This window comes from Sturnira hondurensis, unplaced genomic scaffold (assembly GCF_014824575.4).
Source record: "Sturnira hondurensis isolate 20B ecotype Veracruz unplaced genomic scaffold, ASM1482457v3 Scaffold0025370, whole genome shotgun sequence".
NCBI lineage: Eukaryota > Metazoa > Chordata > Mammalia > Chiroptera > Phyllostomidae > Sturnira > Sturnira hondurensis.
The window spans coordinates 10,379,997-10,401,968 of record NW_028098001.1 but is presented as its reverse complement, the minus strand read 5'-3'; the positions used below and the strand labels follow the sequence as shown (position 1 = coordinate 10,401,968).

Here is a 21,972-nt window from a genome sequence, read left to right as displayed (position 1 = left end):
TCAGCTTTTGACAGACATTATCTAGAATTACAGAAGCATGGGGCTGCCATCATGAATGACCAGCTACAAAGCCACACATAATAATAATCTCAACCCCCTCCCTCCTTTTGACTGCCTTGTTTCCATGTTACATTTCGAGTTCCTTAAAGGCATTTTTGTTTTACCTTGAGCACCTGGAACAGTGCCTTTCAATCACCAAGTGCTCAATATTTGCTTACTGGTGGAATAAAACAGGTAAGAGGCAGAGAAGAGTCTTGGCCCTGATTCTTGGATTTTCACATAAATGTCCCAAATTCTTTTCTGCAGAACAGTATTTTTAACAAAAACAGAGTAATACTAGATGCTTGTGATGCAGGTAGGGGATGATTCCGGCAACTGCCAGAGCCTCTCCTCTAAAACTGGGCACTACTTCTCAAGCATCAGTGTGGAATCGAGGGTCTTGAAGAGACAGCTGCAATCCCATGCTCTCTGCAGTACTACTTACAAAAGCCACGGTGTAGGAACAGTCTGAATGTCCATCAGGGAACAGATAAAGAGAATGGGGCACAAATCAGTAAGGGAATATTATCCAGTCTTTAAAAAGAAGGGAAATTTTTAATATGCAACCACATGGATGAACCTGGAAGCCATTATGCTATGTGAAACAAGCCAGACACAGAAGGACAAATACTGCATGATCCCATTTGTACAAGGAATCTCAAATAGTCTAACAGAAGTAGAGTAGAATGGTTGTTGCCAGGGGTTGGGAGACGGAGAAATAAGGAGATGCTAATCAGAGAGTATAAAGTTTCAGTTGGGCAAAGTGAGTAAATTCTGAGATCTGCTGCACAATACCGTGCCTATAATTAACAGCACTGTGTTGTGCACTTCAAAATCTGCGAAGCCAGTAGGTTCTTTGTTAAGTGTTCTCACGACAGAACAAACAGAAAATACAGAATGCATCAAATAGAAAAAAGTGAGAGACAGACAGTGAAAGACTTTATTTTGTGCTTCTACAGAGAAGGTTTTATTTCTATATCCCTAGCACCTAGCACATCAAGGCATGGGGTCATTTGCTATTAAATTAAGGGAGTTTGATTCATGAATTAAACTGACATTAAAATTTCATTTTTTGATCAACTGTTTTCTAGACCTGAGAATTAAGTAAAAAGAATGGCAGCCCAGGCTGGTGTGGCTGCTGGCCTGCAAACCAAAAAGTCACTGGTTTGATTCCCAGTCAGGGCACATGCCTCGGTTTCAGGCCAGGTCCCTAGTTGGGGACCTGCGAGAAGCAACCACATATTGATGTTTCTCTTGCTCTCTTTCTCCCTCCCTTCTCCACTCCCTAAAAATAAATAAAAAAAATATTTTAAAAAAAAGAATGACAAAAACTAAAAAAAATTACAAGACCCTGGATCACTAGGGTAACAAAAAGCTAGGTGAAATAATTTCTTACCAAGATATACGTTCTGCCCTCATGACCTTGAATAATGAATCTAAAAGTGCTTCTAGCAGAGGAGAGTTCCGTCAGACACTGGGCGATAATGCTCTGTACAAACTGAGACCTGTTTGAACAGAAATCAGTTTTCACAATGTGCCTCTCATAATAACTCTAACTGGCAAAATGAGCCAGAAATACCCACAGGGCCCCTAAAAGGCAGAGGCCAGTGCACCCAGCCTCCTCTATGCGCTGCCCATTCCTTCGCAATCTGCGCTCATGTGCATCTTAATGTATTCTAGTGCGTTTGTGTTCGCTCTAGTCGTCCTGTATCCTGTGTTCCAATCCTTAGTACATTTTCCACCCCAACCTAACTGAATAAAAAATAGTATGTTAGAAAAATCAATATTTCTTCTGTGCTGAGACACATTAAACAGTGAACAACTAAGTTTTCACTGTTTTAATTTTTTAAAGGTGAGATGTTTCTTCCCAAACATTAGCTAGTATTATCTTTAATATCTCCATTTGCCTCCCCTCAAAGTATCGGATCTTAGCTACAGAATCAAAATACTTATAGGAGAATAAAGGTCAAAGTTATATTCAGAATGGCATAATTTGACACATCAATAATGAACTAAAAGACATCCTATAGTTAACTTTTGTTTGCAAACTAAACAGATTCAAAGAAAGGACACACTAATGGATTTAGTGCCTAAGTATCACTTCTTTTAAAAACACGGGAGTCATTTTAAAACTTACCCATGTTTCAAATTTTTAATTAAATTACAACCAGAAATAATTATTCAAAAACCTTTTGATGATTAGATTATAAGACCTCGGATATTGGGCACATAGAAAGAAGCACAAAAACCTTTGTAGGTTAAATTTATATGAGCATATCTGTCTATGACATTATGTAAGTAAACCATAAATAAATCCTCAAATATTTTACATGTGTGGTTTGGTCTAATTAACCTTTCCAAATAAAGGAAGGTTCATTTTTTATTTAAAAATGAACTCCCAAATAATCAATTGTACCTATCTTTTCATACATTGAAATTACAGAATTTAATTTGCTATTGTACCTTGGTATGATGGGAAAATTTCTCTCAGATGGCTGAATAATCATCTCTGTCATATAAAATTTAATTGTTTCTAGAAACAAAAAATAGAAAATTAAAAATCTCTGTAATATGCTAACATTTTTGTTGAGGGCATGTTGGTCCCAAACTCTGACATTCAAACTAAACAGTCAATATGGTAAAATTAAAACTCAGTAAGATCTTTTAAGAAAATGACTTAGTTTAAAAAAGACAAAGCGTTGATGACTACAGGGAACAGCCCTGAGACTCCAGAGAGCTTGGTGTCACTTCAGAAGAGCAGGCCCGAGAGAATCTGAGGCAGCGAGACTCTTCTCACACCCAGGGAAGGTTATAAAAATTAGCCACATCACAGCCACAGCCTATTATCTAGAAATTATTCATTCGGCTGCCTCATTTCTATAGAATAGCCATAAACCTAGAAGTCACTGAAAAGGACTTTTTAATCATGGTACCTCAAAGCCTATGCATGGATGTGGTGAACCTCACACTAGTATTTACCCAGAATTTCACTGAGTCAATAACTGTCTGATTCTCACTGAATTTGGTTATCTGATTACTTAGTTACAGAAAAACTTAAACAGTAAACTAAATATCTAATAGCAATAAATATAAAACAACCATTTGGGGTTTTTTTAAAATCCATGAAAAATGTTTACTCTCACTAGTAATGAAGGAAATACAAATTAAAATAAGATTTTTTTTAGCATCAAATAAATAAAATAACTTTAATGACAAGGTGCAGCACTGATGAACACACAAAGATATGGACACACACTCACATACTGCTGTCAGAAATGAAAACAACAGATTTCTGGAGAGCCATTTGGTAAAGGCTTAAAAATGTGTATATATTTGGATACCATAAGAATTTATCTCAAAGAAACATTCATAGATATCCACAAAAACTTATCTATAAAGATGTTCAGCCTGGCTGGTGTAGCTCAGTGGATTGAGCGTGGGCCTGCAAACCACATGATCACAGTTTGATTCCCAGTCAGGGCACATGCCTGGGTTGCAGGCCAATTCCCAGCAAGGGACTCACGAGAGGCAACCATACATTGATATTTCTCTCCTTCTTCCTTTCCCTTCCCCTCTAAAGATAAATAAATAAAATCTTTAAAAAAAGAAGTTCATAATAATACTAGTAGATGTTCATAATAATATTAGTAGAAAGATACTGAAAACAAATTAAATATAAAAAATTGAGGATGGTTGGGTTAAATGAGCAACTATACATTTATGGATGAGAATTCTATGCAGTCATTAAAAATAGTGTATCAAATAATTTTTTTTAATAAGATGGAAGTTGTTCCTAATAGATTTTTAAAAAATGATTTCAATTGCCCAACATAACAGAGTAAAAGGCAAAAAGAAAAGTTTAACAGATTATTGTATATCTAGAGTCATGATGATGAATTTATCTATTTCTCTTTGATGTTCAATTTTTCACTTCACTATTTTGAAGTGAAATTTTCACTTCACTATCATATTATTGGATGCAGAATTGAAACTTTTCACAGTATAAAGTGATCCCATTTATTCTAGCTGCTGTTAAAATAATTTAATTCTATAATTTTAACCCCACAAGGTATTATTATTGCTGTTTTCTACAGTTACTATTCATTGTCGCCCACATGTTTACCCATTTCTTTATCAATCCTTCTTGAACTTAGACCTTCTATCTGGGTCCATTTGCTTCTGATATTGATACACAGGCAGAATTTTTTCACTAAGAAACCACAGAGATGAATTATCTGTTTTTGTCTGTCGGGAAATATATTTATCTTTGTTTTGATTCTTTTGTATGACATCTTTACCTACATGAACAGGGTTTGACCTTTGTGCACAGACACCACCATTCCACGGTGCTCCACCTTCCTTCAGTGTTGTGCCTTTGAAGGTGATCGGTCATTTTTCTTTAGTTGCTTTTAAGATTTTATTTTTGCTTTTTATTTTCTGCAGTATCCCTTTGTATCTAGCTGCAGAAGATTTGATATGATTTTCCTTCTTGGGCTTCATTAAATTAGAAATCACTGGACTTCTTAAATCTGCAGATTGTTTTTTTTCATCACTTGTCTAAAGTTCTCTGCAATTATTTCTTCATGTATTGCTTATGCTCCATTCTACTTCTATAAAAGTCTGGTTAAACATATGTCAGAGCTTCTCAGTGTATATTTTATGTTTCTTACCCTCTCTTCTATATTTTTGCCTTCTTTTCTCTCTCACTGGATTACAGGTATTTTTGCTCATCCATCTTCTTTTCATTAATGCTTTCTCCAAATTGTACCTAGTCTGCCATTAAACCACCCACTGAATTTTACATTTCAATTACGTATTTTAAAGATTCTGCTGTCAATCTTTTCCAAATGTTATAGTTTCCTTTTCCTTTCAATATATTCAAACCTGTTTATACTGCTTATACTGTTAAATACAGTAAGAATGGTTGTTTTACAGTTTATATCTGATAATTCCAGTAACAGAAGTCTGTTTCTATTGTTTCCTGCTTTTGTTAGTTTTTACTGATGGAAGTCTAGTTTACTTGTTTGCTTATTTATGTTCGCTTATATGGTGAACACTGCACTTGAAAAATTATTTGTGGGAATAATGAATTTTACATGAAGATACCTTCTCCAGAAGTGATGTGCATTTGATTTTGCCAGGTACGTGGTGTTATTTCTAGTACAAGGCAGAATGGCCAAGACCTGAAATTCCCGAAAGCCCCAAAGGATTGCTACTTGTCTGTAATTCCTACAGGGCTGGTCCACTTTTTATTCACCCTCACTGTAAAGGTGTGGTGCTGTAGGGTCTTGTATTTTTGTGTAGTCACTTACTTGGTTCTCATCCTGTGTAGTCTTTGATTTCTGTCCTTACTTCCCAAAGCAATCTAAACAAAAGTTCTAATTGCAGAGAATGGGCAAAATGCAGGGAAAAGGTGACTTCGATTTTGTGCTGAATTCTTTTGAGTTTCCTTCAGTCATTCCTGTGATTCCAATTACCATCTGGTATCTTTCACTTTAGCCTGAAGAACTTTCCCTAGCATTTTTTTGTAGAGAAGATTTTCTAGTAATGCATTACTTCCACCTATTTACATGAAAATGTCCTAATTTTGCCTTCCCTTTTGACGGATAGTTTTGCTGTATATAGAATTGTTAGTTGACAGTTGTTCCTCCACCCCCAGCATTTTGAATATCTCACTTTAGTGTCTCTGGCTGCCATCATTTCCAGGCCAGCTTCGGTTGTCTCATGAAATCCCTGTATGTGATGTTTTGTTTTGCTCTTGCTACTTTGAATATTCTCTTTTCATCTTGAGCTTTTATCAGTTTGACTACAATGTGCCTGGGTGAAGCATTCTTTCTTGTTTATCCTATTTGAGATTTATTACAATAATTGGATCTGAAAGTTAATATTTCCACAAATCTGCCAAGATTTCAGCCATTTTTTTCTACAAAATTTTTCCTGACCTGTTTTTCTCCTCACCTTCTAAGACTCCAATTACACACGGATTGAAAAACAATATTGTCCCACACACTTCTGAGGTCCTATGCATTCTGATTCAGACTTGTTTTCCCCCTGTTCTTTGGGTTGGTTAATTTCTATTAACCTACAATGACTTTTTTTCTTCTGTCATGTTAAATATGTGACTTAGCTATTCTAGTGAATTCTTTACAGTTACTGTCCTTTTCAGCTCTACAATTATCAATTGGTCCTTTCTTTTAAGTTTCCAGTTGGTTGAGATTTGCCATTAGTTCACCCAAGAAGCTTTTTAAATTCTTTGCCATATTTATAATAGCTGCTCAATACCTTTGTCTGCCAAATCTCATATTTGCACTTACTCAGCACTGTTCACTGGGTTCTGTTTTTTCCTTGCATATGAATCACTCTATTCTACCTCTTTGCATGCCTAAAATTTCCAGGTGGAAGTAAGACACCATATGTAACACACTGTGTTCTAGGCTGTCTTTTGTTCTTTTAAAGGTTGTTGTTTTACAGATATAGCAGTCAATTAACTGGCCTGAACTCAAACTGTGAAATACATTTTTCCATAGTGTGTAGCCCCTAATGGCTCTGCTCATTTTTATTTTGTTTGGCCTGGTTCCCCAGATAATATTTATTGTACCTGCATAGTTACACTGTCAGAAAATTTGGGAAGAAGTTCTGCTCAACTACCTCAAGCCAGTAAGGCTTCCACCTTGTGCTGCTCAAGTTACGTGTGCATTGAAGGACGCAATTCAAGGCACAGCAAATCTGCAGGTCTCCCCAAGCTTTTACTTCTTACGGGACTGTCTGGCATCTATTGTGAGCATGTATACGTTAGCAACTAGAGTTGTGTGAAGAAGTAAACTTCTCAGCCTGTCTATGGTCCTATTGCTCCCCAATTTTTCCTCTTTAATTTCTAATTTCTCCTTTATCTACCATGAACCAAAATTACCACCCGTAAATGCTAAAGCTGTGAGTTTTTCCTGTGCAAGTTGGGGCAGAGAGGATGGCTATGCCCCAAAGCATCAGGGCACAAATTTGTCTTTACAAGCAAAAGCCACAGCAGTTTTTCAAAACTAAACACTTCTCAAATCATTGTTTCATTTTGGCCTTCCAGTGGTTGTTCACAATTTTTTGAACTTGTACAGTTTTGTACTTGTTTTCTACAGAATGAAACTGTCCCTTTTCTTTGTGCTGCTGTTTCTGGAAGTGGGGTCCTACTAACTAACTTTTAGGGTAGGTGTGAATATAGCACCCCTACATCACCTCACACAAACTCAGCACATACTGACCTCCTAATATACTTACGTATTACATCATAAAAGATTTTTGGCTTCATGAATACTCAGTGCTTGCATTACTGTGACCACGATACTGTGGCAACATTTCCTTTCTTGTTCAATCTTCTGTTTTCCTACAGTGCATAATTGCTTTCTCTTCATGTATTTAGTTTTCCAAACACTGTTAGTTAATTCTTCCTATACAGTGAAGTGATTTGTCTGAAGATTATTTGTTCCATGTGGTCAAACAAATAAAAAAGTGTATCAGTTTCACCCGAAATGTGAAAGCGTCTTTACCACAATCCCTCTGCCCTGGACTCCACTCAGGCTGTCATTCTCCAGGCCTGCTGCACGTCCCTCACCCGAGACATCCTCATCTCCATCTCCTGTGTGGGATGATGTTTCCCAAATTCCATGTCTTTTCTCTTGAAGTTAAATCCCTTGTTTTGGTGCTAAATATCCTATGCCAGATTCCTAAGGAAAATATACCTTTGCCATCTATATTTTAAAATCTTGTTTTTTCCAGAATGTATTTGTATTCCTCAACTTGATTGATGGTTTGTCTGTGTATAGAATCCCGGGTTGAAAATCTTTTTCCCTTTTAAATTATGAAGGCATTGCTTCATTGTCTTTTAGCTTCCCATACCGCTATTATGTTCAGTGCCATTCTGATTCCTAATCCTTTGTCCACTGTCAGTGTTTTTTCTCTCTGGAAGCTCCATCCTTGCTGTTCAGAAATTGCTCAGTGGTGTGACTTTGAGTAGCCTCCCTCCCATTCCTTCATTAATTACACTTGACATTTAGTGGGCTTTTCTATTGATAAACATAGGCCATAGCTCTGGAAAGTCACCTTAGAATGTGCGTTTGGTATTTTTATTATTTGATAATTTGCCACATAAGACTGTCTCTATTCTTTCTAGAATTACTATGATCCACCCGTTGGGTGTTCCAAAAGGCTCAATTCATTCATTCATTCAACATATACTCCCAGACTCCCATCACATGCCAGATACTGTTTCAAGTGCTGAGGTTACAGTGATAAATGAAGTAAGACGGTATCCCTGTCCTCAGGAAACTTACATGATGATGTTTTTTAAATATTTCCTCTCCCAATTTTCAGTCTCTGTTGATTGGTTCTGATTTCTAAGCTAATTCCTTAATTTTATCTTCTGGCGCTTTGATTAGTTTTTTAAGTCATTACATCTTTAATTCTACATTCTCTGAATTATGAAGGCAGTATTATTCCATCCTCCAAAAACATTTATTATCCTTTTTGGTTTTAAGATTTTCTTCTGTTTTATATAAAATTAGTTTATTCTAGGTGCCTTTACTATGCTTACCTGATTACTTATTTGATTTGGTCTCTTTCCTGATGGAGTTTCTCTCAAGTATTTACTGATTCTAAGCAATCCATTCATATTCCAGTGTAAGGTAATAAAATGCTAAGAGGAAGCTTTTGGGTGTAGGTGGAAGGCTTAGTGACCGTAGGAGGGTTGAATGTAAGGTCATTTTTGTCGAATGACCCCTAAGAATCAGTGCCTGCGAATCTCTTCTCTGGTTGGTACTCTTCCATTGTTCCAACAACAAAAAAGTCGGGGAAGGGCTTCTCTAATCCCCTAGGTGGAGAGTATAAGCAAATTGCAAGTGGAGGAGGAGACTTGGGAGTCTTAGAGCTCCGTATTTACACCTCAACTCCTGCTTCCAGTCCTTTGTCTCAGACTGACTTCCCTGTTCTCGCTGTCCCCAAATTGTGACCAGTTCTGGGGCTCTACAGGGAATACTGGCTCACTCTTCACCCAGGTGATCTCCGCAGATACCTAGGCTACCGCCCCCCTCACACTGGCAAGTTCGTTCCCATGTGTGTCTCTCAGCTTTACAGCTTTGGGGGAAAAATTGCTTACACCTCTTGTTTACATCACTGTTGTCTCTGCTCTGTTTCTCTTTGGCTCTGCAGATGTGTATCTTGTTCATTCCTGAACCGATTTTTTGGCTAACTTCAGGGTGGAGTGAAAAGAATTAAAAAAATTAAATTCAGTTGAATTTTCTAAGTTGTAGCTTAAAGGGCTTGCTTTCATTCTCCAAAAATAACATTGAGAATATCATCCTTTATTGCTGCTCATTCTTCTCTGTTCACAGTGAGGAAGTAAGTACTTACAAGAGTCTGATAATTAAAGAAAAAAGACCAACAAAAATGTCTGTAAGTACAATAGCTTCACTTAAACCACATCTTCTAATTAATTATATTAAAAATAATTATTCATCACCCACAAAGCTAACACAGCATGTTGTAGCTCTCTAGATATTTTTAAACTATATCTTCAAATAGTGATACACTTTAATTATCGGGATTTTCTTTGTTACATTTTAAAATAGACTTTGTATGATTAACATTATTGGGAAGAAGAACAAGGAACAGACTACGGAACTCAGAAAGTGTTTTCTTCTATTTTAACAGGTTCTCTCCCACCCCTAGCCCCAAAATGCGGCTCTGAGGTAGAGGGCAGCCAAGAAAAGCAACTCTTCCATCATCTCCGGCAACCAACTCTTCTGATGGAGCAGTTGAATTAAGAAAAAATCTCCAGTCTTCAAGACAGACACAAGTATAAAGTTTATATAACTGCTTTATATCTACAAAGAATATGAAATATTAAAAATGACCCAACATCTTAATGTTTAAAACTCAACACCATGTAGTTATAAAGGCCAAAATACACAAAGTTCTTAGCATATTGGATGATGTTAGTCGATTCTATTTTAAAAGGTATCAATTCTAGAACATATATTAGTCATCTAACTTTCACATGTATGCCTGTAAAATCTCCTTCTATTGGTTTTATTTTAACAAAAAGGAAATCATTTTGGCTTTTTCTTACCTGATGACATGGATTCTCCCACCATTACCTTGCAACGCTTACAAATTACTTTGGTATTTGCCTTTGGTTTCTGTAGAACAGAAAAAATGTCATCTAAATGTCATTTGGCTTTTCTTTAAAGGAATATATAATTTTAACATAGTCTCTAGGGCATACATTGAACTTTACATTTTATTTTGCGCTCCCCTAAATACTAGGAATCCATTTAGCTTGTATGCATAATTCACATCTACAGACACAATTTTTTTCAAGTCTAAAGACAGAATAATGAACAGACTGATTTTTTTCCAAACCTAGCCACTTCTGGACAATCTTCATGTTGCCAAGTAATTTGAACAAGAAGCACCTTACATTGTCCAAAAAACCCTCCAAACACCTGAACCATTTAGAATTGGCAGATGGTGGGCAACTAAGGTAGGTCACTTATCCCTACCCATGTGTCTAAAAACAGAAGAATCAGAACTTGAACTCATGATTTTGACTCCCAGCCCAGTGTAATTTATGTAAAAGTAATCTATAATTTATAACCACCCATCAGAAGTTAAAAATATGTAACCTATTCATATAATGTTATTTTTTCATTTAAGATATGCATTGTAACAGGAAAGATGGACAGTGCTCTGAGACAAGTTCCTGAAACATTCTTAAACTTCAAAAATCCATATTCATCATTTGGGATACAGATTAAAGTAGCTAGCAGTCACCTAATTATTAAGCCAATAAAAAAATGGTCTTCGAGACTGAGAACAGATGGTAGTTACCAGAGGTAGAATTTAGGGCGTAGGCAAAAACGGGTGAAGGGGGTCAAAAGGGACAAACTCCCAGTTATAACATAGGTTTAAGTCCTGGGGATGTGCAGAGCATGACAACTACAGTTAATAATACTATAATGCATATCTAAAAGTTGCGATCAGCCCTGGCTGGCGTAGCTCAGTGGATTGAGCACGGGCCTGTGAACCAGATGATCGCGGTTTGATTCCCAGTCAGGGCACATGCCTGGGTTGCAGGCCGGTTCCTTGAAGGCTAACTACCAGCAGGAGACGCACAAAAGGCAACCATACATTGATGTTTCTCTTCCTCTCTCCTTCCCCTCTAAAGATAAATAAATAAATAAATAAATAAATCTTTAAAAAAAATTAAAAAAAAGTTGCGATCAGAGTGACTTTTAAAAGTACTCATCACAAGAAAAATATTATAACTGTATAGTGATAGATATTAACTAGGCTTATTGTGGTGATCCTTTTGTAGTATGTACAAATATCAAATCTTATAGTATACCTGAAAGTAATACAATGCTATATGTCATTTATACCTCGATAAAAAAATCTTCCTAATTTGTGGCTCATTGTAGAGATTATGTTATAAGCAATAAAAAAGTGGTTATGAGCCCAAATCTGGGGCCAGATTTCCCAAGTTCAAATCCCAATCTGTTATTTACTAAATTTATGACCTTGAGCAAGTTAACTATCTTATGCTGGATTCCTCCTCTGTGGCATGGAGTTAGTAGTGGTGTTCAACTCACAGAGTTGTCTATTAGGGGTCAGAAAGGAATGGTATGAAGAACTGTCCTGTGTGCATGGTAACTACTAAGATGGATGTTACCTAAATATACTTTTATCCCACATCATTCCAGAAATGGACAAAAAATCCATGCCTTCCCACAAAGGGACCGATGTTTTGCTTTTTACTGGACAGTCACTGTCTGTTAATCAAAAATCTAAAAGAAAATGCAAAAGAATGCTCTTTTTACATCCATAGTAATGCCTTTGTTAAAGCCATGAAGTTGTTTCTCTCACCCAGATACACTGCAGCATGGCCAAGGTCATGTAACAGTGGGCAGGGAGGAGACAGCTCGGCAACGCTGGCCATGAGGCCATCTCTCTTAGGAAATCACAGAACAGAGTGTTGGTCTAAGTGAGTGACTTTCTAATGTGGGATAACATGTGCAATTCACCTAAGAAATAAGACTTAACAGATTAGTATAAGGGAGTACACTCGTATTTCCCCAAAACAAAGCCCATTTAAATTGTTCGATAGATGTGCTGTTAGTATCTGATACTGATGACATTTGAATCCTGGTTCCTTAGATGCTAAAGCTTATGCTTCTATGCACAATGCCAAGTATTTTCCAAACCAATTCATGGAATTAATTCAATGGGTGACAGCCTGAGTTTAAAAAAATACAATAGAATAGAAAATACCACAGTGCTTCAAACATACAGTAAGTACTACTTCAAGAACCTTTTATTTAAGGTGCGTTTGTGTGTCTGTATTATAAAATCTTGATGTAAAAAATGTATTTCTTAGTTTAGTTAGAGATCAAAAGAAAGTCAGAAAGCACAAACCTAGAAAACAAGGCAGGTGACAATTTGTTCAGGTTCAGGCAAGGTTACAGGAAGAAGGTAGCTCAAAAACCTAGTATGCTCAACTGTAAAGTTTGACATTTTGGTAGTTTCATGCTTTCTTATGGTAAAATCTATCTGTACGGCTTCAAATTGGTATTAAAGACACTTTTTATCCTATTTTGTACAAGTCAAGTCGGACCATCCTCATTAAGTTTGCAAAAACTAAGGGCTTTACTGAAAACTAATACTGTGTGCTGGAGAAGCAATGCTGCAAAGGAAATTTTCTATTTGAAGCAGAAGTTTTCACCTGGTACTCTGTTACTTATTTCATTTACTTGTACTATATTTTGCTTTGTCTTTCAATGAAGCCAGAAAAGTTAATGTTATTGGTATGCTTTTAAAATGAGATTATACATTTTTAAGACATTGGTAATCAGGATTTTAAAATCTGGTCAAGCCCTGGCGGGTGTAGCTCAGTGGATTGAGCATGGGCCTGCGAACCACATGACCACCGTTCGATTCCCAGTCAGGGCACATGCCTGGGTTGCAGGCCAGTTCCCAGCAGGGGATGCAGTTCCCGGCAGGGGGCGCACGAGAGGCAACCATACATTGATATTTCTCTCCCTCTCTCCTTCCCTTCCCCTCTAAAGATAAATACATAAAATCTTAAAAAATAAATAAAATAAAATCTGGTCAATAAAAAGCAAATTACCTCAAACAACCAAATGTGTGGATTTTGTTTCAAGTAAACTGATAGTCATGTATACTTTTAATACAATTGGGAAAATTGTATACAGCCTGCATTGTATCTTCAAGTAATAATGTTTGGCATTTTGCCAGAAAAAAAAAATAAAAGGAACAGAACAGATAAAGCATATTTTATGAACAAATTGGTATACTGAAGTTTATAATTCTGTTCTGTTTACATTTGTGAGTGTTAACAAAGTCTGACACATTATTCTAAGGAAATAAAAAAGACACTGTTATGGATTTATAAAACAAATTACCAAAATCAATAAATTATTGCTAAGTACCCCAGGCAAGAAAAAAAAGTTAAAGCTGGTTGTCATACTTGCCAGCTCTAATATATTTGAAGTTCAATTTTATTTGTTCTTTAAAAAATAGGATGAAGTCCTAAATGTGGCTATATTTTTTAGAATAATTTTATGAATCTTATAAAAGGTTGAAGTGCCATCCTTACCACCTTGTTAGAAGATACAAAGTTTTTGTTGGTAGACACCAAAAATAGCACAGGAGGTAACAAACAAATGCAAAAATAGGAAAACCTTCAGCAGGTATCTTTGAAAACAAAAGATATACATCATGGCCACACTAATAATATACAGAAGCACAACAGAAGCACAAATCATATACTGTACACTCTATGGGGATATTGAAGGAAAGAAATGTGAAGGACCTTATGTGTGTTTGTGCTATTTTTATCATCGGATCTTTTAAATTAAAATAGTGTAACACTTTTAATTTTGTTTAAAGAGAAACTTTGCTTTGTAATACGTTTTTCTTGACCTATGCTTAAAGGAAAGAGTACAGCAAGTTCTGCAATGAAATGGCCTAACAGTGTGGGAACTCCACAGAGCAAACATGGAAGCCATTGTTGTGACTAATTGAATCAATACATCTGAGAGATGGTTCCACAGCTCAGAGGTGGATTAGCCTCCCAGTCTCGTTTTGATTTTCCTTTGTGTTGTTTCAATTTCTAAGGACCCCTGATATTGTCTCACCAAAAAAATGTTTCCCAAGAGATATCATTAGGACGCTGTCTCACCGTGTGACATTTCAAAACCCTGCTAGATGGCTAGACTGGGTGATAGGAAAAATAGGCTTTCAACAGCACAGAGCAGCCTTGTTCCCACAGGAGCCTTGAGAGCATTGTTTAAGCAGTCCCTCCAAACTTGTGTTACTATTTTGGTCACAGGCACACTCTTTCAACTGCTGCAATATGCAATTAAAGTGAAACTTCCATCTAGGCTAACTTGAAAACAACACTGTCAATAGCAGATAGTCGTGACATTAATTTCCCAGCTCCTTGATCTTAAAAACCATAGTGTCTAAGTATGAAGGGTCTTCCTTAAATAAAAAGGATAGTTGTTTGCAGTTAAGAGAAAATCTTGTAAGTGGCATCGTATAACTGATAAAGACATAAATGTGAAGAATATATTTCAATATAAAGACCAAGAATTTATCTAAAATTCATGGTTTCTCTTCATCTTTCCTATTCCTCTTCCATTCATGCCATCCAAATATTTTTTTAAAATTTATACCTTAATCATAAAACTGAAAGTTAAAACACACAAAACAATATAGTATTAGTATACAAATTTATTATAAAATATAATTTAATATCACATTTAATATAACTTTATCAGATTTTTATTAACTTCTTACCATTTTCTTTTAAAATTATAGAAGGCCTACATACTATAATTTAAAGTAAACCATATTTAGATAAAGGGATTTGTGTTTATGGTGAGAGACAAGGCATATAAATAATTAGATAACAACTTCATTATTTGATAAACTTTAATCTCCCTCAAAATAGAAAATAGTTTTATAAACTAACTTACAGCCTAAGAGCTGCTCAACTCCTGGACATCTCCTGAAGTGGCTTAGTTCTCATTACAAAAATTAAATGGGCTCCAAATAAATTTAACATACATTGCTCTTGTCCCTACCAATAATCAGATGTTAACATCGAAAATTCTCTGGCAATGCTTTTCTTTACTTTTAAATCACATCCGCATTGACTTGCCATCAGGAGAACGATTTCTCACAAGGGCCAAATCAATGACATTGATTTTCTCTTAAAGTGCAGTAAACTGCTTGCTCTCTGCAGTAAGAGGAAACTGTCTTCTCCCTAAAGCAGCTCGGATAGTAACAGCCTCCTGACCTCACGTCCTCAACCACCAACGTGGAGCCCGCGGCACAAGTTTCACTTTCACGCTTGGGCTACTCCATTCTGTCCTCTTCCTTGATAGCATCTGCTTTTAGGACGTGAGCAGAAGTCTAGACTATGGGCCTAACTACGTAGCAACTGTTCTGGAGCAAGAGAACAATATCAATTTAAATCAGACTATGAGGCTAAGATGTACATGTATTATGGAATACTGTATTGAAAACAAGAAAGTAGGGCAATTTGGTTTGTAAAATGCTAACACTCCTTTTCCTTCTTCAGCCTCTGTGAGCTGTTTTGCTCGAAGGACATATGTTCTTCCTGTATCCGTAGAGCAGAGCTAGAGCCCCAACTGGCCAGGTAGCTCAGTTGGTCAAAGCCTCATCCCTATACGCCAAGGTGGTGGGTTCGATCCCAAGACAGGTCATATACAAGAAGCAATCAATGAATGCAGAAATGGGTGGAACAACAGGTCGATATTTCTCTCTCTCGCTCTCTAAAGGCAATTTAAAAAAATAGAGTAGAGCTAGAGAATAGAAGCAATTGAAAATAATGGATTTTGGTCTTTATAAAACAGTCTGTGTAACATGCCTGGAATTGAGAGAAGACTGCATTCTGGTAGAACATTCTTATGACACTTCTTATACCTTACTGTATAATTTTTTTTGGTATGATTTCTCCTACTAAATGCCAATCCTTCCAGAGGGGAAAAAAAAGGAAAGGAAAAAGATAGAAGAAGCCATTTTCTAAGTCAACCTCTAAATTAGCATCTGTTCTGAAAAGATATTTTATCAACTTAAAGTGGTTCTCAGAAGAAAGACAGTGCATCGCCACTGGAACTACCTGAGGTCTTGGCTGCCACAGATCATTTCTTAAATTCACCAGGAAGAAAGAGTCTCCAATAAAACAGTCATTCTCTCTCGGATAAAGTGGCTTATTAGCAAAGGGGTCCGGATGACAGCACCATTCATCGACCAGGGCTCCCCAGTTCTCTGTCGGCAAGGGGAGCACCCTAAGGAGCTTCCTAGTGGGAAGAGAAAAACTTTAACAGAACAAAATAGAAATGTGACATTCTCTTAATTAAATCAGCATGAAAGATTAAAAAAAAACATTAACCACATTGCTTGCAGTGTTTATATCTCCCTCTAGATTACAAATGTATATATACCCACTATAGATAAGTTTGAAAATACAGAGAGGTTTAAAACAAACAAAAATCACCCTTTCCTTACCACCCAAGAACAAGTAACTACTTCGTACACAGTGGTATATTTCCTTGCCATCCTTTCAGGAGAAATAGTTGCACACACACACACACACGAGGTCTGAGAGGAGAGGATATACACAAACTGTATGCAGCTTTCATTGTTTGAGTTAGTTATCTCATGAATCTTAATGACTCTATTCTATTTCATAGGAATGACAAAACTTTTAGATCATTCCCTCATTGTTACATATTTAAGTTTTGAATTTTTCATGATCAAAAGCCTTGTACAAAATTTTCTAAATTCTTAGAAAATTTGCATAGATAGCTGATTATTTACTTGGGAAAATAATCCTGTGTGAGAGTACAAGTAAAAATGCTATGCATATTTTTTATAAAGATTTTATTTATTTATCTTAGAGGGGAAGGGAAGGAGAGAGAGAGAGAGAGAGAGAGAGAGAGAGAAATATCAATGTATGGTTGCCTCTCGTGCGTCCCCTGTTGGGAACCGGGAACTGGCCTGCAACCCAGGCATGTGCCCTGACCGGGAATCGAACCGTCATCGTGTGCTTTGCAGGCCTGTGCTCAATCCACTGAGCTACACCAGCCAGGGCACTATGCATATTTTTAAACCCAATACCTGTATTGGCAAACGGCTTTCCAGAAAGGCTATACACCAATCTATAACTGTCCCATTTACCTTTTTCATAATTGAATACTACCATTTTGTCACGTAATGGGTGAAAATGTTTCCAATATTGCTTTAATTGACAACCCTTTAATTACTGGTGTGATTGAACTGGCCTTTAAATTTATTGATTACAATTTTTCACCTGTGAATTGTGATCAGTGATAATTTTCCAATGAAGTATTAGTATATTCTTATTAATTTATAAAAGTACATTCTACATTAAAAATATTATCCTTTGTTATCATCTGAGACAAATATTTTGTTGTGTTACTACCTTTTAAATTGGTTTAGCTATCTTAAATTTCAAATAGCCTAACCCTTTCTTTTATGATTTCATTTCATAGGAATCAATAAACATATCTTGGGATGAGGATTTAAAATTAAAATCCTCATCCCAAGATATGTTTATTTATTTGAGACAGGGAGAGAGAAACATCAATTGGTTGCTACCATATGTGCCCTGACCAGACCTGAACCTGCAAGCCAGGGTTCTTCCACTATTTTTTTAAATAAATTTTTTTGCTTTGGAATAATTTTAGATTTTAGAAAAGTTACAAAAATAGTACATATAGTTCTCACATATATTTCAGCCAGCTCTCCGTAATGTTAACATCTTATATAACCATGGAAGATTTGTCAAAACTACAGGCTTTATCTGGATTTCCCCAGGTCTCCTACTAATGTCCTCTTGTTCTGTTCTAGGATCCAATTCATGATAACACATTGCAATTCATCCTTATGTGTCCCTAGCCTCCTCTGATCTGTAACAATTTCTTAGTCTTCCCTTATTTTTCAAGACCTTGAGATTTTTGAGGAGTAAGTGTCAGGTATTTTGCAGGATACCTCTCAATCTGAGTTTGCCTGATGTTCTCAAAATCAGACTGAGATTACAGGATTGGGGGAAGTGTGCCACTGAGGAAGAGTGTCCTTCTTGTCACGCCCTATCAGAGGTTACACCATAGCAGCATGACTTCCCACTGGGGCTGTTCATCTTGATCACTTGGTTAAGATGGTATTTGCTGGGCTTCTCTACAAATAACGCTATTCATCCCTCTGCATATGCTATTCCTCAGACATGAGTCCAGGTCACACTCAAGAAGAGAGAAATTAAGCTCCGCTCTGCCATTATTTTTTATACTTAGAGCATCCTTATAATTAAGTAGTCCCTTATATTAGCTATACAAAATAATATATCCTGAGAAAAACTGAAAAGAGAAACATGTTCAAGTTCTTCCTAGGGTCTATAAGCATGTGAATGCTCAAAGCAACCTGAACACTCTCACACTTCTGCTCCCCTCCATTGGGACATGGGCTCACTAGGAGCCAGTGGTCTTTGATCGCAGACCAAACAGCATGCCACGTGTCCATGCTGTTTGTTACATAGTTTAACTAAATATTACGTGATCCAAAGAAATACGTGTTGTTGCTATTCCTCTGAAAACTAAAAATGCCAAACTAAATAAAAGCCAGTTGTAAGAAAAGAAAAAAGAAAAATCACTGGTGGAATGGGGGAGGTCAAACTATAGAACACTGGAGAGAAGGAGAAAAAGTAAAAATCTAGAAGAATTGTGACATTAATTGCTTCAGCAACATGTCACTTTTCATTTCGCTTTCAAGAAACCCGAACCGAAAACTGCAGACGATGACCCTTGGATGGCTTCCGTGAAAAAAGCTGCACACCAGGGTGTTATAGTCAGTGAAAAGACGCTGGTTCCGAAATAAAATATCAGCAAATGAATGTACATTTGTATGTTTTAAATTAAAATACTTAAAATGCAAATGTTTCATTTTGTAATGCTTTTCCCTTTTCTTTGATTCCCCAATCAACTATGAGTCTCATACAAGGACAATTACAATGTGGAAGACATTTCACTTAGAGCCCCAGAGGGCATGGCGAAGAATAAGGAAGGATGATTTTGTTAAGTTTAATGTAATGAAGGGCGTCCCCTTTCCAATCAGGAAATGCTGCACCACTAGCTTCATATTCAAGCTGCTGAGCCTGTTAAAAACACGAAAAGTGATTCTTTTAACATACATTTTCCAAAAGTTTACTATGAAACAGGCATTCTGCCGATAAAAAGTATTAATACATACAGACCCTCCTCAAGGTACCCATGTTCTAGCAGGAGAAACAGACCAATAAACAAATAAAGTAATAATACATTAAATGCTCATAACAGAATAGTGGTTCTAAATTCTTGTGGGACCGAGGAGGAGGAGGGGAGATAGCTCCGACTCCTTTGGAAACCCGGTGAAAGCTTTATAGCCCCTTCAAACATACATTCCCATATGCACATAAAATTGATGCATTACTTTAGGGGATTCATTCATGGATTTACAAAACCAACACGAACTCAGAGCAATGCATACAAAGTGCAAGTGGAGTAGAGCATATACAGACTTCAGAGAAGAGGCAACACTGAACTCGGACTTCTGAAGGATGGACAGGAGTTCTCTAGGGCACTGGACGGAACTGAGGGCATCACCGAGCGGAGGAACCAAGGTGAAAATGGCACCGTATCTGTTCAACTCACCTCTGAATTCCTAGTGTCTGGCTCAAGCCCTGACTCACAGTGTAAGCTCTCAGATATTTGTTAAAGGAATAAACAAGCATATTTTGATAACTTTAGTAAGTGAGGCCCCTGCGTGGGTCTGTTTCATACTGAAACAGAAGAGTTAACAAATCTTTTCTTTTGCTTCTTGGGAATCTGACCTCTGGTTTAACCACCTAGCTCTGTTCCCCTGGAAACCAAGTAGATGATAGACATCAATTATATTGCTAGGCAACACTGCTTATGGTAAAAGTGATCCTTGATTGGTAAATTGCATCTGGACTGGGAGGAAATATGAATGAGCTGTACAAATCTGAGGAGGATGCCATGCTTTGGACTTTCCTGAATGCAGTCCTCCATGAGGAATTATGTCAAAGAATTGCCACAGAACACAATGGCTGCCTAGGGCATGAGGCGTCTTCCCAGGGTAGCTCCTGCACCTGCCTAGTGCGGATCTTGAGCTTCATACCTGGAGAGGTGTCTTACGGGGAATCTAGAGGCCTGTACAGGTCTATAAGCTGTCACTTGTTTGAACTGCTTCAAGACCCCTGCTGAGAGGAACCCCTGAGATTGCCCTGCTGGCAAGAGTTGGGGTCTTGGTGCTCTTGTGAGTCTGCATGTTTAGTTAAACAAGAAGGCCTCTGGTGGGCATCACTCATATCTTTCCCATGCAATGCTTACCACAACTTTGTAAGATAAGAATTTGCATCCCTGTCTTACAGAGGAGGAAAGATAGGCCCAGAAATGGGCCTATCTGTACAAGTTCACAGAGCCAGAGGTGATGACTGAAGGCAGGATCTTAACCTCAGTGTTCATGGCTCCAAATCTCCTTTCCCTTGGGGTAGCTTCCATCCTCTGGCGATGCCAGTAAAGGAGAATGCCAGTAAAGAACAGGAAGGTGGGACAGAGGCACACCGTGTGGGGTGTTTCATGCTAACCTAAGAGGCAGGCACGTGGTTCTACATACAGATGGGAAAGCATTACAGAATTTCAAGCAGGAAAGTGATAGGTCAGAGTTGAATTTTTACAAAGAAGAAGAAGAAGGCAAATGAAAGTGCCTGTAGATAGTGGGAATTAGACCTAAACAGGCTCCTAGATATTCTCCATCACTAAGATTCCCTGTCTCTTAACATTTTGCATGTTGTCCCAATAAACAGATGCTCAATAAAATACAAAAGACAGCAATGTCAAAATCTCATACATGATCACTGAAATGAAACTGCACCAAGACATACAGAGATGTGGGAAATTTGATGTACATTAGTATAAAATGTGATATTTCAAACTTAACTTGACCCCATATCACAGTGAATAAAAGTTATAATATATCCTACCATATTTACATAAGACTTCAGGAGCAAGAAAGTAACTAATTCACATGTCATTGCAAAGATAAAAGTGTACAGCAGAATTTTTCTGACATTTTGAAGAAGCATGAATCCTTTAAGAACAAAAGGAATATTTTAATTACAGCTCAGCTGAAAGTGTATACATTGAAAACCGAAACTCTGATCTGATCTACTTCCCAGGAGAACTTTCAAAATAAAATAGACATCTTTTCTTTTCCACAGTAGTTTTAAGGCAAAAACTTGCAGAATCTCAGGAAAACAGTACAATGATCTCTGGAGTTTTCTCTCAGCTTAAAATCCTAAGATGAGCAACAACATGTTTATAACAAATTAAAACTTGCTGGTTATTTTAATACATCTTAAGCATAAGGTTTTTGGTAACATAACTTAAAATAGACAATTTCAATCAAAATTAATTGATGATGTTTATTTAAAACTTAAACATATAGACAAGAAGATGAAATACCTTTTAACTTAAAATTAACTATTAATCAATGAAAATACAAATGATAACAACATAGTGCTTCTACAGATTGAATTATAATCAAATAGACATTAAGAATTTTAAGAATAAGCCCTGGCTGGTGTAGTTCAGTGGACTGAGTAGCAGCCTGCAGACCAAAGGGTTGCAAGTTCAATTCCCAATCAGGGCACATGCTTGGGTTGCAGGCCAGATCCCCAGTAAGGGGCACTTGAGAGGCAACCACACATTGATGTTTCTCTCCCTCTCTTTCTCCCTCCTTTCCCCGTTCTCTAAAAATAGCTAAATA

The 21,972-nt window shown here is 36.9% G+C and overlaps 1 protein-coding gene across 3 annotated transcripts in view; it reads right to left on the bottom strand.

Annotated features, from left to right (window-relative positions):
- The window catches only part of UBE3D (ubiquitin protein ligase E3D), a 141,538-nt gene that overhangs the window by 104,012 nt on the left and 15,554 nt on the right, over positions 1-21,972 (bottom strand). For all 3 annotated transcript variants that reach the window (XM_037039378.1, XM_037039376.1, XM_037039377.1), the window contains exons 4-7: positions 16,199-16,430; positions 10,151-10,220; positions 2,503-2,572; positions 1,436-1,544 (exon numbers count right to left, since the gene is read on the bottom strand). In XM_037039378.1, coding sequence (XP_036895273.1) covers positions 1,436-1,544; positions 2,503-2,572; positions 10,151-10,220; positions 16,199-16,430 — 481 coding nt within the window. The remainder of the gene's footprint in view (positions 1-1,435; positions 1,545-2,502; positions 2,573-10,150; positions 10,221-16,198; positions 16,431-21,972) is intronic.